Genomic DNA, 23,408 nt, shown 5'->3' on the forward strand with positions numbered 1-23,408 from the left:
TTGTGCCATCCTGCTCTGAAACAGAATTTTAGTAGAAAATTGTGCCAAGCCTGCACCAAATGAAGCTTAAAAATGAGAGCCCCCTTTCATTGATGCTGCCTCGGTAGTGAAACAGGAACCAAAGCCTTCACCATCCTCATCAATGTGGAAGTCATTGCTGTATTTGTGCTTTTGTTGCAGGTTTATCCCATGAATGTTTCAATGTACTGACGCTGTACTGTCTTTTTGTTTGTGCCACTCGTGCTACAGTTTGGTATTCCTCATACTAGAATGGGACGGAGCTCACTTAATAAAGATGTCATAAAAAAAAGTATCAGATAAAAGTCCGGTCACACATTGTTTACCGTAGTTGTCGGCGTGCGACTTTAAAATAATATCTTTTAATACATCTTTCGACTGCCGACATTATAATTTGCTTATGAGTGGGCATCTTCTTTGGAACACTACATGATTGTAAAACTGGATTTCATGATTGCAATTTAATCAACGTTCACATATTCGATGGCACAGTTGTGCCGGGGGAATAGTGCACTTTAGAAAAAAACTTGGGGACGTCTTCCCTGTAGCTTCGGTGTAGTTGCGGGCGTCCTAGAGCATGATCACATGGTCTTGTTGACATGGTCTTGTTGTTCCACTAACTTTTGTTCCTGCTTGTTTGAAGTGCACCGAATGTGCAATGCCTGTTGCAATATAAAGCATAGAAGCAGCTTTATTATGCTTTTTTTCAGAACTATCGAGTTTGTTATATAAATGAGTTCGGCTGTGCTTGTTTTGCACTGTTGTGCTACTCTTAAACTTACTGTGAAACTGTCAAAAGCAGTTCTGCAGTTTCATTACCCTTGATTGCATGCAATTACTGAGTAAAGATCAGAGTAAAACATTCTATAGAAAAATTTGAATCATTGTTTAACTATACTTAATTTCATACTTAGCAGGCAGTACTAAAGAGGCTAGAGCAACTTTCACACTTTTCGCATTCATAACCAATATACAGTAGAACCTTGTTCTTACGCTCTGGAAAAAAAAAATGCGAGAATAAAAACATACTGACTGGGAAAACATGATCCAAAGCAACAAAAAAATTTGACAGACTCAGCTGTAGTTGACATATACATAATGTGAAGTGTTGCGCTAATCGTTGCGGCATGAGGCATGAGGCACCTACGCACATCGAGCTTGTGGGGCTTCGGCGGCCCAAGACGTGTCTTGTTATCTTCCAATATCACGTAGTGTTTTAAGATGCCAACGAGCAACCGAAACGAAATCTAGCTGGTGGGTAACGCTGAATGTCACCTGAGAGTAACGTGGCACTCATATCAAACTGCCTGCAGCAAGGAATAATGTAGCGTTTGGGGTATTATTATTATTATTGCCTGTTAAAGTATTATTACCTGTTAAAGGCATGCAGTACCCTTCCAACAGCACTATGCCCCACCTTCTATAAAACAGACAGGTGAAGATGCTTATCGCAATAGGGTTGGAGGTGATAGCTGTGAATGCAATGTGCAATGAACCGGGAGCTGATTTGCTGGTACTGTAATGAGAAACTAAGTGCACACTGGCGTTTTCATGCAAAATGGGCGGGCGAGTATTGCAGTGTAGCTGCCATGGCAGGCAGCTACTCAGCTCAATCCAAATGCCTCGGGCATTTTGATGCGAAAGCATCAAATGGCTGATGGAGTAATAAAGCCGGTGTGCAGCTCCTGTAGCAGCCTAAATTCCCATTGGCTGCTACAGATGCAAACAAATTTATTCTGTGAAGGTAAAGTTGTCTGGTCCCAAATTTCCGCTATGAATGTGCTCTAGTTTTCTTGTAATGCTGTTAATGTTGCATCCGACACTTCGTTATATAGGATACCCATTCTAAATATACATGCTGACATGGTGAAAAAAAGTTTTACAATTCTGATAGAAACGCAAGTTTGATGCCCTTGATGTACCAGCAAGTGACCTCCTGTGGATTATGATAACCTCTTGGTGGCTTGCCATGTCAACGTGTGGCAAATGAGCTATGTTAATTACAAATGGGCACTTTGCACCATGTGGGATGAAGCCAAGCCAAGTTGCTGGCCAAAACATGCATGTGTGTCTGGAATGTACAATTTTCATTGTTTTCACTGAGTAATTCAAATTTATGCTGCTAGAACGCATATTTGGAGCTGTGAGCAAACAAGTATTAGTTCTGCTGTAACCGATGTGCAGTGGGTCTTGCATATGGGCATAGTCCTAACAGTAGAATACTGACTTAGGTAAAGCATAGGTAACCAAACTTTAGATTTACGTCATTATATCCACGTTCGTTATGCCCAGGTTTGACTGTAAAAGCAGAAATAAGCAGTCTGATTTCATTGAATTGACTGCACGGCTAGCTTTGAGTGATTGCTGTTGGAAGGATTTCGCTGATCATTTACGGCAAACAGCGCAAAAATGAGACAGAAGAATAAGAGAATGCATGACACCGCAGTGCCTGTGTTGTCCGTTTCCTTAATCTTTTGTCCTATTTTTGCACTTTTCGATGTATTGTGTAGTCATGCCATCAAGCAGGGCTAAGAACCATTTTGGTGGTTAAAAGGTAAACAAAAACCCGGGGCAATTTGCCGACCAAATAAAGATTTAAAAGAAAAGACATTTCGGCTCCCACACGGGAGCCTTGTTCACAGGTAAAATAAATTACCTTATTTTACCTGTGAACAAGGCTCCCGTGTGGGAGCCGAAACGTCTTTTCATTTAAATCTTTATTTGGTCGGCGAAGTGCCCTGGGTTTTGTTTACCTTTTAACCATGTTTCATCCCGACCAGACGGGCTTCCGTCAAACACTGAACTTCATTAACCATTTTGGTGTTCATTTGTCGTGGCCGCTAAAGAGCATTTGAGGACGTTCAAGCCTTGCCCATCTGTTGTGAAGCACTCTTTCACCAGGTGTGTCCCTTTTGCAGGCATGAGCGAGGCTGAGGTGACGCGGCAGGAGATGGTGAGCCTGCTGTGCATGGGGGACCGTACGCACTCCCAGCTGATGGACCTGTTGCCTGAGAAGTGTGGCACCAGTGCCCACAGCCGGGACTTCGAGGCCTTCCTCGAGGAAGTAAGCCCTCCGCGCTTGGGCACTGCCGCGGTGCTGCTTGGGGATCGTTGAGTCCTTTTTGGTAACGCTTATAAAAAAATCTAGCACCACCATCTATGCGAGTTTCTCAAAGGTCACCTTGACACCATGAAATTTCAGGCTTGGGTGGGTTTGGTGTTGGTCAGTGGATGTTGCTGCATCGGCAATGGCAGTATTGCAGTGGGAATCTGGTCTGTTCTTTCTGTATAGGGACACTGGTGTAAGGGTGCTACATAATATACACCATACTTGTGGGAATGTAAGTAGCCCCTGCCCTCACATTTTTTGCCAAGTACCATATATACACCATTCTAACACCAAACCGAATTTCACATGTGGCCAGTTTATATATATATATATAAAAAAATAATAAATATGGCATGCCTGCTACTTTTGCTATAAAAATAGAACAAGATGTGCAAAGTTTACCTTTACAGAAGGAAAATTTTTCTAAAATGAGCTTTCGAAGTGAAAGTTAGCGTGTCGTTGCCATTTGTACTTAATTGGCCAAGATACCAAGCATGCAGAGGCAGTACGCTCGAGCAAACACTTCTAGAGATACTTATAATGATTCCAGATGTAACAATATATAGTTATAAATAAGGACTATAAAGTTACAATAATAATAAAGTTATAATAATAACTAATAGTTAACTAATAAAGTTATAAGGACTACATTTCACTGCATTTATGGTTTTGTAACCCTGCCTATTGAAACTGCGCTCAGATATAACGAAAGTTTTCAACAGTGCCATACAGTTACAGCGAACAATTCAAAACCGTTCATGGTAAAGGGAGGGCACACATCCAAAGCACAAAACCTCTCCTTACCCCACCCGTGCTCCATTCCAGCAGCAATGAAGATAGGACCACAGTGATGAGCAAACACAACGCACAAATTTCAGAAGCCGCGAAAAAAGCCACGTGCTGTTGACCATGCTACGGTAACTGTACTCTCAAGGCATGTCTCCAGCATGCTTCAGAGTGAGGCAGTATGGCTGCCTTGGCCTCCGAGATAGTATGGGCGCACGTGCTGGTGCTATCTTGGAGGCCATGACAGTGGCACCCTCATTTTTGCATAGTTCTCCATGTGGTAGCACGTACACTATGCCTGTTTAGATAATTTAGACCAATCGGGACCAACGCAACTCTAGTTGCAACTCTATCATTGCTGCTGAGTCATGTGGCCTGAGTCAGCTTGAACGCGGTAGGACATGCTGCTGTTACGCAAAGCTGCAAAGAGTCGGTGGTTATTGGGAGATCGCAGTTCATCAATGCTTCGTTAACATCATTGCTGATAAACGTTCACAGTGGCATTCTACCGCTCGTACCATACTTTTTTGACTGAAGTGACTCAGGAATTGAAACTTCATAGCGCTTCGCGCACAAGCGGCTGACACCGCAGCCGTAGCGGCAAGACCTTTGCAAAATACCAGCAAGCCGCTGTAGTTCCCGCTTCCAGCCAGCTAGAATGCTTCGCTATCATATGTAGAATCCACTCGTGTGTGCAAATAGTAAAACATATTACAAGCTATCGAACAAAAAATAGCAGCGGCTGTGCTCGTATATTCAAAATGGCAGGTGATCGGAACCAGCCGGGTGCTATTTTGAACAAGCTATGATGCCTCATTTCATTCTTTAGAGGATGTTTAAGTGTCCTCAGTGTCGGTAATTTATGCACATTATAAAGGGAGTTTCCGCATATAACTATCCGCATATAACTTCCGCATATAACTATCTACTGATACAACGCCCACATTTCACGGAACTATAGAGTTCATTATAAATGGGTTCAACTGTGCTACAGTCAAACCTCGTTAATACGTAGTTGGCCGGGAAAAATGTTTAAGCATGCACTAAACGATGTACGAATTAACTGCCAATGCCAGTTTAGAAGCTACTTATCGGTCGGAAAAGAACTACGTCACGATGCTCTCAAACACACACAGGCTTTATTTGTGGGTAGGCTGAAAAAAATGGCGATCTTCACTTGTTGCTGTGGTGGCCTGTCCATGACATCTTCGAACTCGGTAAGGCCGCAAGCGAGTTTGTCCATGAGGTCCTGCATCTCTGTGAAAGCTTGCATGATGCGCTCAAAGCGAGTGCTGCGTCAGATAATGAAGGGCCGTCATGCACTTCCACATCGTTGTTGTCATCACTTTCGCTTGAAGATGGGCGAGGTGCGACAGCAGCAACAATGTTGCTATCCGAGAACACCGCGGATGTAACAATCGGGACTTCTCGATAACATAAACACGACACCCCGCAGCAAAGATGGTTGAGCACCACAACACCACGACCGCAAACACACTGGCGGAATGAAGAAAAAATTTCATGCAGTAGCTCCTCTGGGAGTTGTCTATGTATGTGCAAGCATTGTGCCAGTTGCTCACCCCCATGCAACTGGAACAAAGTCGGCCAAAACTGTCTTCACTTCGTGGTGACGGGCCTTTCTTTGGTCCGCTAAATGCCATCCTCGTAACGGCGCACGCAAAAAGTTGCTGGGTGCTGTCGTTGTCCCCTCCAACGACGGACGTTTTTCTCATCGACGCCGAAGTCCCGCCTGGCTTGAAAGTTCGACGATGCCTCTATGGCTATCACAACTTTTTGCTTGAAAGCGGCACTGTAGTGGCATCTCCTGCTTGGTGCCATCGCTACGGCCGACACCGATACGGCCGACACGACACAGGTCAAAATGGCGACCTCGCTTGTGTACGGTTGGCTACTAGCATGGCTAGTAGCGGCTGCAATACTGACTTTTCTAGGTGGTGCTAGCTATGCACTATATTTAGCAATTTCAATGAAAAACTGGCGCATTTTTTAAAATCGTCGAATCTAAGCCGATCCTAGAGTTCGGAATATGATTTGAAAAATACTATCGGCCTAGATTCAAATAGATATGGTACATGCGTCAGTTAAGGTAAAACATACCATAGCTTTACTGCTCGTCCTTCTTCACAGAGTGGAAGGGCTGATGAATTTTTTTCAAATCTTAAAACATTATATAAAAACTGAAGTTTAAGAAATAACTGAAGTATAAGAAAATAAATTTTGGTTGCAGATCCTTCATTCTTTGAAGGTGTCCTGAACCACCCCTTGGGGTTAGTGAAAAAACATAGTCCGTGGATAGCATTCGCTGCTGTTAACATCTCGGTCAAGTTTTACAACATGCGCAGCACGTGGAGCTCGCAAGTGGAGCGGGAAGTTACCTTTCTCTCAAACATTCTCTTTTCACCAGTAGCCGGCTCGTCACTCTTTTCCGGATGCTTTATTTCGTAATATAGCAAATTCCCATATGCAGCTGCTGTCGGCCAACAGCTCACATCAAACAAGAAGGGTGCTTGGATCAGTGCGCTTCTTTCTACTGTTACTTTGTATATTTAGTGACGAAGTTTAGCAAACAAGCTGAAGTAACCGAAAATCTGCTTTCGATTTTCGATTCTGATTACATACTTCCGGAACAAGGCTATTATCGTCTGCTCACGCTAGACTTGTAAGGTTGGGGTCGGGCATGAAGTAGATGGTAGCTGGCCCATGCCGTCGTCCAACTCATCCACGCTGAGGACGTTGTTGTAGGGAGAGACTTGTTCTCATCGAGAACGAGGAATACGAGATTTACCGTATTTACTCGCATAATGATCGCACCTTTTTGTAAAAAAAAAAAATTGACGCAAATTCAGGTGTGCGATCATTATGTGAGTTAAATTCCCCACAAAAATTTTTTTTTTACATCCCATTTTGCTGCGGGATGACAACAGGTCAACAAATAGGCGGCTGCCGCTGTATGTAGCGCGGGACACCAAAACAAAGAAATGGCGGCCGGCGGATCAAGCCGAACGTGCCTAACGCGATTTTTTTCTTCTCGTGAGTACATTACGTGCATTGAAACAGTTTCTTCCATAGCAGTAATGAATAATGTCGTTAATAACGGCAAGTTTGCAGCAATAACCTAGCCATGTCCACTTTGAGAGGACAGAAACAGATGGCCGCGCTTAGCTGCCAGTGACATAAAAACACATGGCGGGCATGCTGGGGAAGCTGCGGCATTTTTCTTCCCTGCTATCCTAGTACGGCATGTTTCCGCTAAGGGTGGGTGAACATCTTAGCTGTGTTACAAGTGTCGGCGTATGAATAGGGTACACTTCTAACGTATCAGTGTAAATGTGGCTGCTATCGTTGCCACTTGCGGTTTGTTGCATGCCCACGAGTGCAGACGAGAAGAATCAAAAGGCGCCTTTTTTGTTGTTGTTGACCACAACCATTATAAAGTCTACACATAATGAAGGTATGCTTGGTTGTAGCATTTTTTTTTGTCATGGAAGTGCGGAAAGTGATGAAAGGAATTAAATGGGTTATCTGCTTAAGAATGTTTGGTGCGTGCAGACCGCTTGCTTTGTCTTGAAGAGTTGTTCGCGTAGCATTCGACAGATGGTAAGATTATTAGCTAGACTTGGCACACGATATATCGCTGCGGCAAGTTCGGGGTGCAATCATTACACGGGAAATAAAAAACATCAAATTTTGACGACAAAATTTAGGGGTGTGATCATTATGCGAGTGCGATCATTATGCGAGTAAATACGGTATTTACAGTATCTACATGAGAATGTTACAGTTCATCACTCGTAGCATGAGTGGAGGAGAATGCACACTGAACAGCCGACAACGGCTGCTTAAATACACACTGTCCTCCCTAAATCCCTAGGTGAGGGAAAACGGTCGGTCAACCTTTGACCAAACGGAGCGTCCAAAGTCATCGTAGCTGACCCGCTTTTCAGGGGGAAGGTTTACACACTCACTTCCGTACAGGTTTCACAGAACACACCGAGGTGAGAGGGTTTCTCGCAGACGGAGGCCTTGATCCGAGCAGGCGCCTCTTGATCCCAGAGTTGACCCTGCAGTCAGTGGCCGCTGCGTCTGTCCATTGACTGTGACCTCTTCTGGTGCCCGTGAGACCGCACCGCAAAACATCTTCTTTCAGGAGTTCCCCCGCTCCAATCAAACCGTGAAGGTGACAGTGACTTCACTAAGAATACTTGGTCCGCCGACCGAGTCTAGACATACCAGCGCCGTACGGCTGTTGACGCGGCGCATTGTCGTCTTTACAAAGCGAGTCATCGCTTTGTAAAGGGACGAAGCCTTCCAGGGTGGGAAGGCTTCGGAGGTCGCTTCTCTGAAGATCGCCAGCCCCCCCCCAGGCCGATCGTTACAGACTGCGGCCACCTGCATAGGAATTAAACTTCGGCCACCCTGCTTACCGGTGTCGTAGCTGTTGGGTCCTGCATATGTCGACTAGCTTTCAACACTCAACTAGCCTCGAACCACGCGAAACTTAAGGTCAGACCACACACACGCTTGCCAGTGTACACTCACTTCTGGTTGCTTCTGGTTAGATGCCTTGGCAGACTTCGTTTCGAATTGAGCTATTCACAGTGGTTCAAAATGCACAAGTTGGATGTAGCTAATATTCGCCAGTCAAGGTGGGGAAGGACAAAAGCCGGTCCACACCACGTAGCATGCGCAGACTGGAGCATATAAGCACGAGCACACACTCCAGTCCTGTTTTCCACAGAGCAGACGCTGTGCATGTGCACTACAGTTGCATGTAGCTGCGGTCTGCTACGTAGCATAGATAGCGCGGCCACCATGGCGTGTCGTGACAAGTTTATGGCTAAGCACACTGTGGCACACCAAGGACAACCGTGTTTGGCTTACGTTTGGCGCATTGTAGATGCCAAAATCAGAAGTAGTGGCATCTACATTAACATTCAAAATCAAACTTGAACTGCATGCCACAGTGACATTCAGTAGGTGGAGCGTTGTTGGAACACCCTGCTCCTCCGTAACCTTCACAGTGCAAGGCACTGAAGAAAGAGTGAAAGCACTGCGAAAGGAGTGTTTGATTGCCAATAACTCAACTTCTGCTGAAGGCTTTGAAGTACTTTTTGCAGTCAAGTATTTATAAAATAGTCTCTTTTAGCTTAAAATGCATTTCTCCAGTTTGATAAGAAGTGGTTCAGGGCCCCTTTAATTCAATTGTTCCCAACCAGGCATATCTCTGCCGAATGTATCCCTTTGCTTTGCTTTTTTGTGAAGAAGCCAACAAGGGTCAAGCTGCTGGTGGCATCATATTTAAAGACCTCAGTTGCCAAATTGTTTTATTTTCTCTGCCTGAATAAACTTGCTCCTGCTTGCGCTGCCCCACAGATTGTGTTCTGCCATCTAAGAGACGCACAACAAAGTACTGAGACAAAATGCACTCGTTCATGGTATTTCTAGAAAATGGAAAGTACCAACGATGAGCTCAGCCCATCCTTGACCATTTTTTCCTAAAACGGGTGGACAAACCCAGCTCAATCAAGGTGCTGAAGTGGTTAAAAAGGTCAAAATTAATCCAGAGCTGGACACTATGTCCTCCCTCATAACCCATTATGTAGTATCTTGGTACATTAAGCCCCTCACTTTCATTTAAATTTGTTTCTAAATTGTGGCAAAATGGAGCACAGGATCTGGTGTTACTGTGCTTCTGGTGACCGTTTGCCTGCCCTGTGTTCTACACCCAGGTGGCACTGTACAAGCAACCAAACTTTGAGGCCGGCGGCAACTTGCTGCAGGGGATGTATGTGCCTCAAGGTTCAGTATGGGAGCGAGAGTATGATCCTGTGCACGTCCAGCTACGTGCAGTGCATCGCAAGGACTATCAGGCATCCATGGACCGATACATGCACTTGTGAGTGGTTCTGTGCTTTTACACTTGTTAAGTTTGGAGGTAGGACGTAGCAGTCATTGCCCACCAGCTCGATTTCGTTGCTGTTTCCCATCACTGTGCTAAAATGACAATGTGCAGATGCGCATTGTTGTTTTAGGACTGCGATGGGAAACAGCAACGGTAATTCTGACAGGATAATTCAGATGCTTTCGCGGCACTGCCAGGTACCCCATAGAGTCTGTGTGTAAGAGCATCTGAAATTTGGGACACAAAAAACCTTCGCTGGGTTGCTTGGGCCCCACAAGCTTGACGCCCGTCCACGTCTTGTACCGCAACGATTCTCGCTGAGTGGGCACATCCGCTTCCAACAACTTCCAACTGGCGCACTAACGCACATACTGCCAAGTTTTCTGATGAAATCAGCTTCCACAATTTCCCTGGTGAGCTGTGAGCAGTGTCTCGCTAAAACTTGCGTATCTTCTAACTTGCGTGCGTTAGTGCGCCCTCAATTGCGCTGACCCCTGTTGAAATTGCGTTTCTAAACAGATAGTAATCGTAATGCTTAATTTTTTTGGTGACCATGTTCTTAGTTCAATGACTTGCTGTTAGGACACCCCCTGTGACTGTCGTATATTTTCTGCGCATGCCTCTTCTTGTATATATACACACGATGTGGCGACGCAATAAAATCTTGTTGGAAGTCAGCGCTGTGTATGTCGTCTATCACTGTCCTTGTCCTTTGCGCTGTACGTTATTTTTGATCATGAATAACCAACTAGCCCAAGCAACCACACTAGTGGAACGTTTCGACTGAACGGTGGCAGCATAAACTCAAGCTGATGAAGGAACTTTAGCGTAGACGTACGTGAGCTGCCTGATCGGTCTCCACGGTCCAGCCACCTGTTGGCGCAGAGCTTAACCAGCCAAAGAAAGAGCTAATATTGCTCTAACCAAGTGTAAAAAATGTTAAACATTTACAAAAACAATGTGTTAACGATTACACTCCTGCGAAAAATTTACACAAGCAGCAAAGAAGAATACATTTTGTTACTGCTACTGTGTCTGGTTGAGCTCTATGCCACCAGGTGGCTGCACCGTGCAGACAATTCACATTTGCGCTTCTGTTCATCCCATGAAACGACACGCAAGGGGACATGGCCAGGCCCTGTCCCCTTTGCGCTTGTGTTTACCCTAATACCGAACTCGCGAAACACTATTGTGTTAGCAATCTTCCGGTGTAAAGTCATGGCCGCAATCGCGCAAATCCTGGCGCCGATCGAATAGCGGCAGTCCGATGCGCTGTAGCCAGTCCGCTCATCTACTGGCTTGCAGAGGGACACGATGTCGTAGCTTGGCATATTGCCAGTCGCAACGTTTGCAGTCCACAATGCAACAAAGTCGAGCCATAGCGCTTGCGAAAAGACAGACCGACACTGACGATGGAGCTCTCATCAAAGACTGAGCACGTTGTAACACAAGCAGACGACACTTGCTGGGTGCTGGAAGTGCTTAAGTGTACAGAAAAATTGTTCTTGTACATTCCCTTTATGTTACTGTCTTTTTATAAAAACAAATTAACTAAGATTTCAGCTATTACGAACATCATTTGTTTACCTTAAAGTTGGAAAAATTATCGATCACGCGCCCTGGACAGCCAATCGGATAGCTCGCCCCACTGACGTTACATGCGTGATTTGCGTCATATGGGTAGGGGAGGCTTAAAATTCTGCCATGCAGTGTGCTACGATCGGCAGCGATGTGCATCATTAAAACCTTATGATAAATTACATGCTTTACGCAGAGCATTTAGATGCGTCAATTAATGATCAGAAGGACCTACTCTAACAACTCAGTACGTTTGTAGAAAATCGTCAAAATCGTTTCAGGGTCCCTATAAGTAGATTTTTTTTGCATTGAGTCTATGGAAAACCATATGAACGCTCCCATGTTGTTTGTTATATGCGAGAATTTGGCTTAACTGAGTTCGTGTTAACGAGAGTTCACTGTATTAACACGATAACGTTAAGTTCCCCGTGTCACAGAAAATCTGGCGTTGGCTTCGGACGTTGTTTTGGCAAAAAGATTTGCGAACCACCTATACCCAGGCCCTTCATGTGACGCAAGAAAGTTACTGAATTATTGAATTTCTCAAGCTAAAATACATAGAAAAGTCAAAAAGTACGACTTACACACAACCTACAGACATGATTGTGTTGGATTGTAATTTGACTATATGAGATAACATAATTCTGTTACGTGAAAACTCAAAGAAACCCCTTTTCCAGCGTTTCTACCAATCATAGACCAGTCACGGCGTCTACCATTTGCATGTGCCATCGTGTGAATATGTCGGAGGCCACGGAGTGCTGCGCCCATTTCCTTGCAATGCCTATTGATGTTGCTCGCCTCCACTGCATCGCGGCCCACTCAGGAGGCTGCATTTCTACCAGAAAACCCGCCTTCGTGCATAGCGTTCGCCGCGAGCGTTTCCCAGTAAACATTACGGTTACATGCACTGCAGTTGCTTGGTAGCATGGGAAGCAGTCAGGGATCCTGGAATGCTATCGTGTTCCACTCTTAAAGGCGAAGCTTAAGCACCCTCCAAATTTTTGCATTTCCTTCTGGAAGTTGTGCATTTGCTTTAACGCTGATTGAATTGCTGGTGGTATCGCAAAGTTACTTCAAGATGTTTTGTGAAGTTATGTGTTTGGCTGTTCTTCTAGCCTCTCGCCTTATCACTGGGCATCGTGACCTCTAGTGGGTGAGGTAACTGAGGCAATCGAAGTGAAACGGCTTGGTCCTTGCAGCATGCGCCAGTCTGGTCGGCTCAAGGGAAGTGCCACACCCTGGCCACCATACCGACTGCCACGCACTGTCCACCCAGAGCTGGTGGACCCCCGCAAGCTGCTACAGTGCAAGACTATGCAGGCTGCTCTCTTCATCATCTTGTTCAAGGTCAGTCTCAAAATGGGGCTTTCTGTGTGCATGAAACCAAATTCTCAGATTTCTCCGACAGAACTGGCTCTCGTAGCCTGTGGGCTTGTTAGTGTTCCAGCTGTTTGGTTCTTGGGCCTCATTGTGGTTATTAAGCTTGCCAAATAGCGCTTGTGATGTGCCCTGCCTCTTCATCCCCATCTTTTCATGCACTCTATGCCTACAGTGCAGTCCAATTATAACAATATCAAGAAGAACGAAAAATCCGATCGTTATAACCGATCGTCACTATATCTGGACTGCCATAAGCAAAGAAAAAAAAAAAGCTGCTAAACATACCTTCATAGCTCCGATACCAAATTTGCCACTTGCGATAAAAAATTGCCACTGTAGAAAGTAGGCTGTGAAAAACGAAACATTAATTTATACCTCTAAGCAGCGTGTCAAGCGTAGGCACGCTGAAATAGAAATCTGCACTTGCTTTCACGGAAATGTCAGGTTCACCACCACGGTGTGCATCACATAGCGGCTGTGCAAACACTGGCAGCTATAATTTAGCTTGCATGAAATCGATGAGTGACTCTATCGACGACAGTGCACTTTGCGTTAATGTTGTGGTCAGTGTTAAAGGCGGGCCACTGTCAATGTCGTCGTCACTGCTGCTGCTGTCGTTGCCTCTGCCGCTCCACGCCGCCGTCTGTGTCATGACAATGATCACGGCAGCCCAGTGTTGGAGATTCTTCGCAGAAAGAGGCAGCACTATCTGCACTCAGAAACTCCTCCATTGAAGCACGGCCTGTTTTATTGCCAGTAGCGATGTGCTCCCAGAGTTTGCTAATGTCAGTGGCTGCTACTATGTTGTTTTTACACATAGGGGTTTTGCCCTGGTGCACAAAGTCCGCCGTTTCTGTTGATCAACATGATCACTGCTTCTAGCCTTCAGGATCGTGACGGCACTCGTGGTTTTCAGAATCGTCGACTGTGCGAGCTCCTACTTCGAGTCTTGCGAAATTTACAGTTTCGCCCCAAGCTACATAGCTTTGCGCTTTGTCGGTGCACTGACTGCTGCCTCCGCAGCGCATTTCCACGCTCACAGAGGGAGATTGTAAAAAGAAAGCGCAAGTGCGGTTTGCTTCGCCTTTTTTTTTTTTTTTCTCTGGACACTCAGTGGCGAAGCAGCTTGCGCCATCTTGTGAGATGCTGCGCCAACTTGTGATGCTCTCTGTGGCTTTTGCAATTGGCAGACTAGTGGGGTGTGCTGTGCATTAATGGCGGCACATACAAATTCGCGTAGGCAAACTTTTTGCCCTGTTTCAGTTAAAAACAACTTAGCAACGCAAATTTCATGATTAATCTGCATGGAAAATGCTGCCCAAAAGGCAGAATTTCGTTCGTTATATCAGATATGCAGTGAATAACATAGTATTATATACCGTTTTTTTTTTCTCATAGACCCTAATGCATAAGTTGATACTCTGAAGTCAACTCATTGTTATAATCGATGTGTCGTTATATGTGGTATCACTATAAGTGGACTGCACTCTATTACAATCCCATACCAACAAGGTTCAAGGTTAACCCTTGTGAATCTGTCCCTATAATTTGTGAGTCGACAAGCCGTGTGAAAAAGTACACAGCAGTGGAGCTTCTTAGTGAAGTCATTGGCTTGGGAGTTGCTTAGGCTGTGTGGTTTTTTGCTTTGTTGTGCTTGTTTCTTTTGCCCACAGAAAATTGATCTGTTTTCGGTTCCCTTCAAATGCTGGCACTCTGCATCTCTTGTAGGCCCTGAAAGACCCGGAGGTTCCCGAGCAGATACTGGCTCTCACTGTCTACCTGCTGGAGATGGCCCTGCAGTTTCACCCTCACTCCGTCTCTCAGAAGGTGAGTGCAAAGCTTCTTTCTGCCGTGTACTGTGTGAAATGGCAAGCAGCTAGCTTGCACTCTGTAAGCTCGGCGCTTTACTTATTAGGCTGCCCTTGAAGAAATATGCCTTGTTAGGATGCCGTACCATCTCCACTTCCAAAAAACATAATACAGTTAAACCTCGATATAAAAAAGTAGGTAAAATTGGCAATTTGCTTTGTTATATCGAAACTTCGTTGTATTAAAATATGACCTTTTATTTTATATGACCTCCTCGTCCCAACAACACTGCCGATGTTACCAGGATCGTCCGGCGTGAGATTGAGGCCCCCTATCCGGCTGCCTTCGACTCCAGTCCCACCAACACATCTGCAGTCACGGTCTCACTGATCCAGGCAATTGTCCGCCAAGAGTTCGAAAACATGGGTCTTCACACCATCTGCTCGGCCCATCGTCCTGATACCCGCCCGGCTTCTTCGATTCAGCCCCATCCCGCACCTTCTTACCCACCACGTTTCCGCAACCCATCTGAATGGCGCACTGCTGACGACAAGCCCATTTGTTTCCACTGCCGTCGAATCGGGCACATTTCTCGGCACTGTCGCAGTCGCTGGAGTTCCCCGACCCAGTCTACTTATACCGCCTACTCTCGCCCCCCAGGTGGCCCTTCTCGTCTCTATGCCGCATGCTCCAATAACGCCGCCGCTGATTCTCCTGCACCGAACCGCTCCTATTCTCGTTCGCCTTCGCCCCAACGACAATCTCGCTCTCCCCAGCCCCGTCGCTCCTATTCGCCGACTCCCTTCGGACGCCGCTCCCAGCCGGAAAACTAGACGATGCAGCGCCTCGAAGTGACGCTGCATTGCTCCCTACGCCGCCAAATCCTCTACTGATGTTGCCCACTCCTTCTTGACGTGCAAGTCGACGGTGTTTCTGTGTCTGCACTCATAGACACTGGGGCGCATTTGTCCGTAATGAGCGCTGACCTTCGTTACCGGCTCAAGAAAATTATCACGCCCGCCACGACGCCTGGTGTCCGTGTCGCCGATGGTGGAACAGTCCCCGTAATTGGTATGTGTACCGCCCGTGTCTCCTTCGCGGATCGCTCAACAATCGTGCTATTCACAGTCATCGCCCACTGTCCCCATGACATCATCCTCGGCTTAGACTTCCTCTCCGTACATTCTGCTCTCATCGATTGTTCTGCCAGTACTCTCCGCCTTGACCTGCCTGTTCTGGATCCTGCTGAACCACACCCCAGTCGCCTCAGTTCCGTCGACTTCGTTCGCTTGCCACCTTCGGCACTGACCTACGTTGACTTAGTGTCTTCCCCACCAGTCCCCGACGGTCACTACATCGCGGCTCCTATGCAAGACGTCCTCCTTACACACGGGATCACAGTACGTCATACAGTTTTATCTATTACGGCGAATTGCATCTGCCTGCCAGTGGTCAACTTTGGCTTGACGACACAAGTGCTGCCACGCGGGATGTCTCTGACCCAGCTGTGCTCATTCGCGGATCACTCAGCAGCATCCATTGCAGTAGACGACACTTCATCCGATGCTCCTCTACCATCGCAGTCGGCAAATTGTACCACCGCTGACTTACAGAAAATGATTGCGCCCGACTTGCCGTCCGAGCACGCCCGTGAACTCTACCGCGTTCTGTTTTCCTACCACGATATTTTTTACTTTAACGATCGTCCTTTGGCCCAAACTACAGCTGTCAAACATCGCATTAATACCGGCGATGCCCCTCCTATTCATCGCCGCCCGTATCGAGTGTCACCAGCTGAGCGTCAAGTTATTCACGCAGAAGTTCGCAAAATGCTTGCCAAGAACATTATTGAACCATCATATAGTCCATGGGCGTCACCCGTTGTACTGGTCAAAAAGAAGGATGGCTCATGGTGCTTTTGCATGGATTATCGGCACCTTAACAGGGTTACCAAAAAGGACGTGTATCCCCTACCTCGGATTAATGACGCCCTTGACTGCCTCCACGGTGCTCGCTATTTCTCCTCTATTGACTTTCGCTCCAGCTACTGGCAGATTGCCGTGGACAATCTCGACCGCGAGAAGACTGCTTTTGTAACACCTGATGGTCTTTATCAATTCAAAGTGATGCCGTTCGGTCTATGTAATGCCCCTGCCACTTTCATGGCACGTCGACGATATCTTCAAATAGGTGGTACAAATTCAGTGAAGCCAGCCATGCTTTCACATGCACCCTGCCCCTGTGGCTGATAGCGTCGCCCACACTGGGACAACACTATTAACGCTATCATTAAATGTGCTGGCAATGGGGAGCAAATGCTGCGTCTGCCTCTCGCTCCAACGGGTCACTGAAACTTGAAATTAAGCAGCCTGCAATACTAAAGGCGTGCATAGGCAGGTTACATGATGCCACACCGTCTCGGCACGCATGTCCACTTTTTGCACATGCTGCAGATCAGCTCTAAAGCAGGGTGCGCGGCTGCATATGTATGTGCTCAGTCGCGTCACAGCCAAGCGCACCAACTTATTACCTTCCTCCTGCCTGCCCTGCCTCTCGCCCGCGCTTGATCGTGTTACCGCGAGCGCGCTCTCCTCCCCTTCATTACCTTTGTTCACATGAAGAGGTGGCATTCATGCGTGAATCCATCATTTTTCTTTCTCACCTTCATACACTTTCACTCGCACCTAAAGCACAAAGTGCGCAGGGCACGATAGGATCTTATCGCAGTTTTGGACTGTATGCAGAACATGATACGGCTTCCCTGCGGTGGTCGCTTTTGTTGTGCGGTGCATGATTTTAGAGGTGCGTTTGCAAGCAGCCGCTTGTAATTCAATCATTTGGCCATATGCATCGGTTTTGTTGTCTCGGCATTCCTTCGCTGCACAAGCAAAATTTCGTTATATTGAAATCGCATATTGAGGTTCTAATTACATGGTGTTTTATAATATAAATAAATATATAGATAAACACTGTTTTCATTTTGAACACTGTCCTCGCTTTTTTGTTCGGCCTACATTTGAGGTAAGTTTTTGTATTTTTTCTGGCTTCGGACATTAGGGGGTTGGCTTAGAATCGGGGCCGGCCTAGATTCAAGTAAATATGGTATGTTTCATATGTCCGATCTTGAAAAAAATTGCTGCTAAGTTCGACCACCGTAGCCGATAGTTCGTTGTAGCACGGTTTGTTAACCCTTTGAGGGTCGATTTTTTTCACCATAAGTGATCGCCCAGGGTCGATTTTTTTTTATTACTGACTCCAATTCTTCTTGGGGACTTATTCTGAAAAAAAAATTAGTGCACTTTTTCTAGGGTGACCCTAAAGTGAGAAAAAATATTTTACTCTCATATATATGCACTCTTCGTTCATGAATAACAACAATAAAAAAGGAAATAAACATACAAGAATTAAAAATTTGATGCATATTTATACACATTGTTCAAGGCCTTGAAAATTCACACACAAGAATATTTCGCAATACTCAAATGTTCCTGCTCTTACACTAATATCTAATATGTACATCCACAGTGTAATCGACCTTCTAGGTGCGCACCCTCAAGAAAACTGTGTGGTTGTGTGCCCATCAAAAAAGCATGTGTGACAAACTTCCTGTAATCTTTATCTTATGGCCAACGAGAGGCAATTAGTTTTCGCTAGTGTCACAAAAAAAAAAAAGCACCAGAAACGCACGCACGGCGGCATACTTTCTATGCGCACCCCTGTGAGCACTAAACGAGTGAGAAAGAGGCGGTCACCCTTTAAGCGATTAGGAATGAGATAGCCATCAGTTTTGCAAGCGTAAGAAGCCAAAACCGTCTGCAGAACAAATCCCAAACCGCCATCCGCCTGCGCGCACGCGCCAATGTGCGAGCGGTAGTATATAGATGCGTGGGAGCGAACTAGCGCTAAAACAAACCATGCAACGAAGACCGAGAGAGGCAGGTGCACGAAAAAAATTCCCTGTGTTCCCACATAGTGTCAGCGCATGACAGAAAAGAAAAAGTTAGGAAATTGGCGCACTTTTTAACCGTCAGACGGCGCTGTAAATATACGGCATCAACCTTTTTTGGACTTGTTCGCGGCACCATATATTTATGTCATTGACCATGAAAAAAAGAGAACTTCGTTGCAATAATAAAGCAGGTAGAACAAACTGGGGTAAGGCGGAAATATGGTCCGTTATATCCGAAAGTCTGTTGTATGCGGATCCGTTGTAAAGAATGTAGACCGTATTACATTGGAAATTCTCAGCACATTAGCGATTTCATTGCCACGTCCCCCCTTAATTTCCCGTTTTCTTTTTTTAACGTTTTTAGGTGATGTGAGCTTCAGGTGAAACAAATTTTTTCGCTGTCCTGAGATCGTATGATTGAGATTGTACTGTACATTGTGTGCACACATTATGCATGCATTCACATGTGTGGAAGTGCAGTATACTCGTCATTCTTCTAGTCCTTCCACCAAGCACAAGTGACTTATTGAACTTACTGAACTTTTGAAGTAAATTGCATCAGAAAATTTGCAAAGTACGACGTACACACAAGCCACAGACATGATAGCTTCAAATTGTAATTTTAATTGACATGAAAGCATAATTATCTTGCATATTATCCAAAAAACAAAGCTTTTTGAAGAAAAAATATATTCTTGTCTGAAAAGAGAAATGCCCATATATGTAATATCCTTGGGACGCCTATGGTGGGATATCCTAAAAAAGTTAATATGCGGTATCCTTTTGACATCTGTGGTGGGATAACCAAGAATGGAACATTCAGCGGCTGTCCTGTTTGTCTTTGAAATGGGGCACGGACATTGCGACATGATTTGGATGCGTTAGGGATCCAGTGTTTTCTCTGGGATGCTTATCACAATAGGGTTGGCAGAACACTGCCCTTATTTTGCAGTGTTCCGTTGCACATTCCATCGTTCTTTGCTTATTGTGTTGCACTTAGTGGCACTCTCCATGGTGGTGTAATGGCTATGATGTTGCACCGCTACGCCCGAGGTTGTGGGATCAAATCCTGGCCTTGGCGGCCACATTTCGATGAGGACAGAATGCAGAAACACCCTTGTACCGTGCGTTGGGTGCATGTTAAGGGGGGACATGGGTTTTAAAGCAACCTTCCCTTATTTCTGAAAAGAATTTGATAATAGTTGGCATGATTTCTTTAGTTTCTTATTCCGATTCTAAAAATACTATTGTTTTTCTGTAGGTTCATTATTTTGTAAGATAATTAAAAAAAAATTCGTTTGTGTTTGAGCTATGGAATGTCCAATGCACAAAAATATACATATGACACATATATATATACTAGAAAGCATAAGACACACAATAATGGAAGTACTTTTCATGATTGGGTCATTATTTGTTGCTTTAAAGCAGACTTAACTCCAGTTCTTTGCACATGGCCATGCAGTGGTCACACAAAAGCAAAATTTAAAACAACTGTGAAACAAATTTCTTAAAAATCTGCTCCCTGTGTTGTGTGCTCCAGACATCTAGCTTCATGCTTTAAAAAAAAAAATTAATATTCTATCTGTGATAGGTGCTGCTGGTTGTGGAAAATTAGTATTTCAGAGAATGAAGAAAACAAGCAAATTGCCCACCCTATAGTTCTAAAATTAATATATTATGGTTTAAATGTTGACATATGAGATAGGAAACTTGGCAAATTTAGAGAAAAATAGATGCAGAATCCGGAAATGCAATTTTACAAAGCTCAAATTTTTGATAATTTTTATGCTTAGTCACCCCTGTCCCCCACTTAAGGAACCCCTGGTGGTCAAAATTAATCCAGAGTCCCCCACTACGGCGTGCTTCATTATCATATTGTAGTTTTGGCACATAAAACCATATAATTTATTTTTACACTTAGTAGCGAACCCCACCAATAACGGCAGCCACATCAAACCAATGAGAAAGAAAGGAGAAAAGAATGAAAAGTGAATTGGATTATGTTAAAATACAGCCCATGAAGAGAAGAGGCTTTTTCTTTTTTACTGCTTCTGTTCATGAACGCTAGCTAGCCTGAGCAAAACTTGTCTGTAGATTGCTTATTGAAGGAATGTTTTTGGTCTGCTTATTGTAAAGGCCAAATCCAGACACTATCTTATTTGCTACTTATAAAAACCAGGCAAGAACATAGAGAATATCTCCTGTAAACCTCAAATAAAACTGTGTACTGCTGACATTTATATTGTATTGAGTTCACAACACTTCAAGAGTCCGCATGCATTGCCATGTATTCTTCAAATACTCAAAAAAAAAAGCACATCCATATTGATTTGGACTTCTGGTGCCAAACCTGATAATTTATCAGCTCTAGTACAGTCGGCTTTCATTAGTTCAACCTTGACGGAACTGACGAAATCCGTAAATTATCCAGAGGGTCTAATTAAAAAAGATGAAGAAAAAAAAATGCCAGAGCGTACTGCTGATTCATTTGATGATGCGACCAGCACTTAGAACCTAGAGCTTCTTCGATCTGCCAAGAAACAGTGTTCTGGGCATGGATGCGATTTCGACACCCGTATGGCTGATGTTTTGCTGCATCACTTTTCACACTAAAGCTCGAAGCATCCATCAAGTTGAATGGTGGGGAATTTTAATGAACAGCTCTAATGGCAGGCCACAAAATCAAATTTCGTACCTTTGACAACAAAGAAGCCGTCAATTCTCCTTTTTAATCTTTGTTCCATTGGAAGAACTTCTTTTTCACGTAGGTGGCGCTATGCCCAGTTAACCACTGATGGACTGCCATGTTTTGAATGTTTGGACTTCTATGGAAGCTTCACTACGAGGCATATTTACCTTGTATTCATTTCCATGTAACAAACATTTGAGGCCACTTTATGTATGCATGTATGTCTACTGAAGGACCATTTGTCTGCATTCATTCTTAGATGCACATTTCACACACGACAACCCAGGACCACTTTTTGAAGACTGGCTAAGTCATATGAGGGCAAAGCAAAAATGTTTGGCAGCCTGTGCTTTTACACACATATTAATGATGGGTTGATGAAATGAATCATGTCCCCTCCATCTCTGGCAGGACGATCTAACATCGGTGGCTGAAGTGACAGACCTGTCACTGTTGGACTGGTTTCCGGAGACATGCATAGTGCAGAATGCGCTGCGCACCATTAAGACAGTGATGCTGCCGGATGGCCTGGCTCTTACTCCATCGGGCGTTGATGACATGGAGGTCGACCAGGATCCCGATGAATTCCTCGAGGAGGCCGAGGATGCCCTTGCCTTCCTTTTCCCATCGGCCAGTGGCAGCTTTCCAGAGCTCACTGCCGGCACAGAGGCACATGACGCAGGTAAGGAGTGTAGCAGCTCAATTGCTCTCTTTGTTGGTCGGTTTCGTTTCCGCGGTTGCCGAGGTCCTTGGCCAAAAAGTAGGAGTGTTCAAATACCCGAATCAAATAGGAAATGTTTGAATAATTCGATTCACAAATCGTCTGTCTTCTATTCATTTTTCGAATATTCAATCTATTCAGTGTAGAGACCCACACAATGCCCCATATCGCCATGCCGCGGAGCCTCTCGTGCTTGATGTCACCCAAGAAAGCATTTCACTTTGTTTTCGGTGCAAAAAAGTGCCTCAGATGGGCCACCCCGGCTGGTGTGGTAGTGGAGTCTGTCACTGTGAGTGCTCCCCAACATCGGTGGTTCGGAGATGCGCACACACAGCCTGCAAATGCCGCACTTCGCAAAAGGGCGCCTCATTGGCCAGGGCTGCCTCTATCGATACAACATTAATCCGGGTTGACAGGACCGATTGAAATGATAATGCGATGTGGACAGAGGGGAGGGCAACCAAAGCAGTGCATATTCCATAAAGCACGAACACATGTGCGAAGGTCAAGCTACACGTATACTTGGCGGCACGTGCAACCTGGTGCCAGCGTGTCTACGGATGCGCGAGGTATGGGACAGATGGTACGCGTCCAAGTGCGGCGCGAGCACAAATACCTGTTTCAGACAGATATCGCACGGATATCTGTTGCAGGCAGATAGTGGGCTCTGGCTGCCTCGCATTTCTACACTCCTGGCTACACAGCTGTGGCGCATTACAACTCAGTGAGGTATATTTATGCCATGCGAGAATTAGCGTTTTCTTTACTTTATTGCGGTGATCTAACTGCTCTAAAAATAACGAAAATGTATTTATTAATATTTCAGCATTTTGAAGCACTGTCAATAACAAAGTGCAAGACGATGTCTCTTAAAACGTCTATCAGTGAACTTGCGCGTCTCTTGTAGCTGCAAACCACCATTTTGTAGATGTAAACTAGTCACTTTCGGTTTTGTTTCTGGAAGGTACTGTGTCATGATGTCATGACACAGTACAGTCAACGACCGATTTTCCGGAAGCCCGGTTTTTCTAACATGCCGGATAATTTGGACGCTTTCGCGGCACCTCCACGATACCCCGCAGAATCAATGTATAAGAACGTCTGAAATTATGGATGCAATAACACCTACCGTTCGATTTCCTGGGTTTTTTGCAATGACTACAGGTCCAATGTGGCATTGATTAAAGCCAACGGAGTTTCAATTGCCTCGCTGAACTGCTTGAGAGCTACCATGCACCGATGTTAAGATATCCTGCATATTCTAAAGGTCACAGTTCTTATCTGCTGGTTGTTAAAAACTTGCTGTTGGGATCATTTGCTGGCGGCTGCGCAGTGAGTCAAGTGTTGCATGAAAAGATGGTCGGGAGCCAGCATTGGCATTGCGCTAGGGCTAGTCTCTAGTGTTAATGTTTTCTTATTATCTCAAACTTTTTACATAGA

The 23,408-nt window shown here is 45.1% G+C and overlaps 1 protein-coding gene across 2 annotated transcripts in view; it reads left to right on the forward strand.

Annotated features, from left to right (window-relative positions):
- Ubr3 (Ubr3 ubiquitin ligase) overlaps window positions 1-23,408 on the forward strand; it is a 170,354-nt gene that overhangs the window by 63,510 nt on the left and 83,436 nt on the right. For both annotated transcript variants that reach the window (XM_070532285.1, XM_070532286.1), the window contains exons 13-17: window positions 2,937-3,082; window positions 9,664-9,830; window positions 12,617-12,764; window positions 14,526-14,624; window positions 21,659-21,929. In XM_070532285.1, coding sequence (XP_070388386.1) covers window positions 2,937-3,082; window positions 9,664-9,830; window positions 12,617-12,764; window positions 14,526-14,624; window positions 21,659-21,929 — 831 coding nt within the window. The remainder of the gene's footprint in view (window positions 1-2,936; window positions 3,083-9,663; window positions 9,831-12,616; window positions 12,765-14,525; window positions 14,625-21,658; window positions 21,930-23,408) is intronic.

Source organism: Dermacentor albipictus, chromosome 1 (assembly GCF_038994185.2).
Source record: "Dermacentor albipictus isolate Rhodes 1998 colony chromosome 1, USDA_Dalb.pri_finalv2, whole genome shotgun sequence".
Taxonomy (NCBI): domain Eukaryota; kingdom Metazoa; phylum Arthropoda; class Arachnida; order Ixodida; family Ixodidae; genus Dermacentor; species Dermacentor albipictus.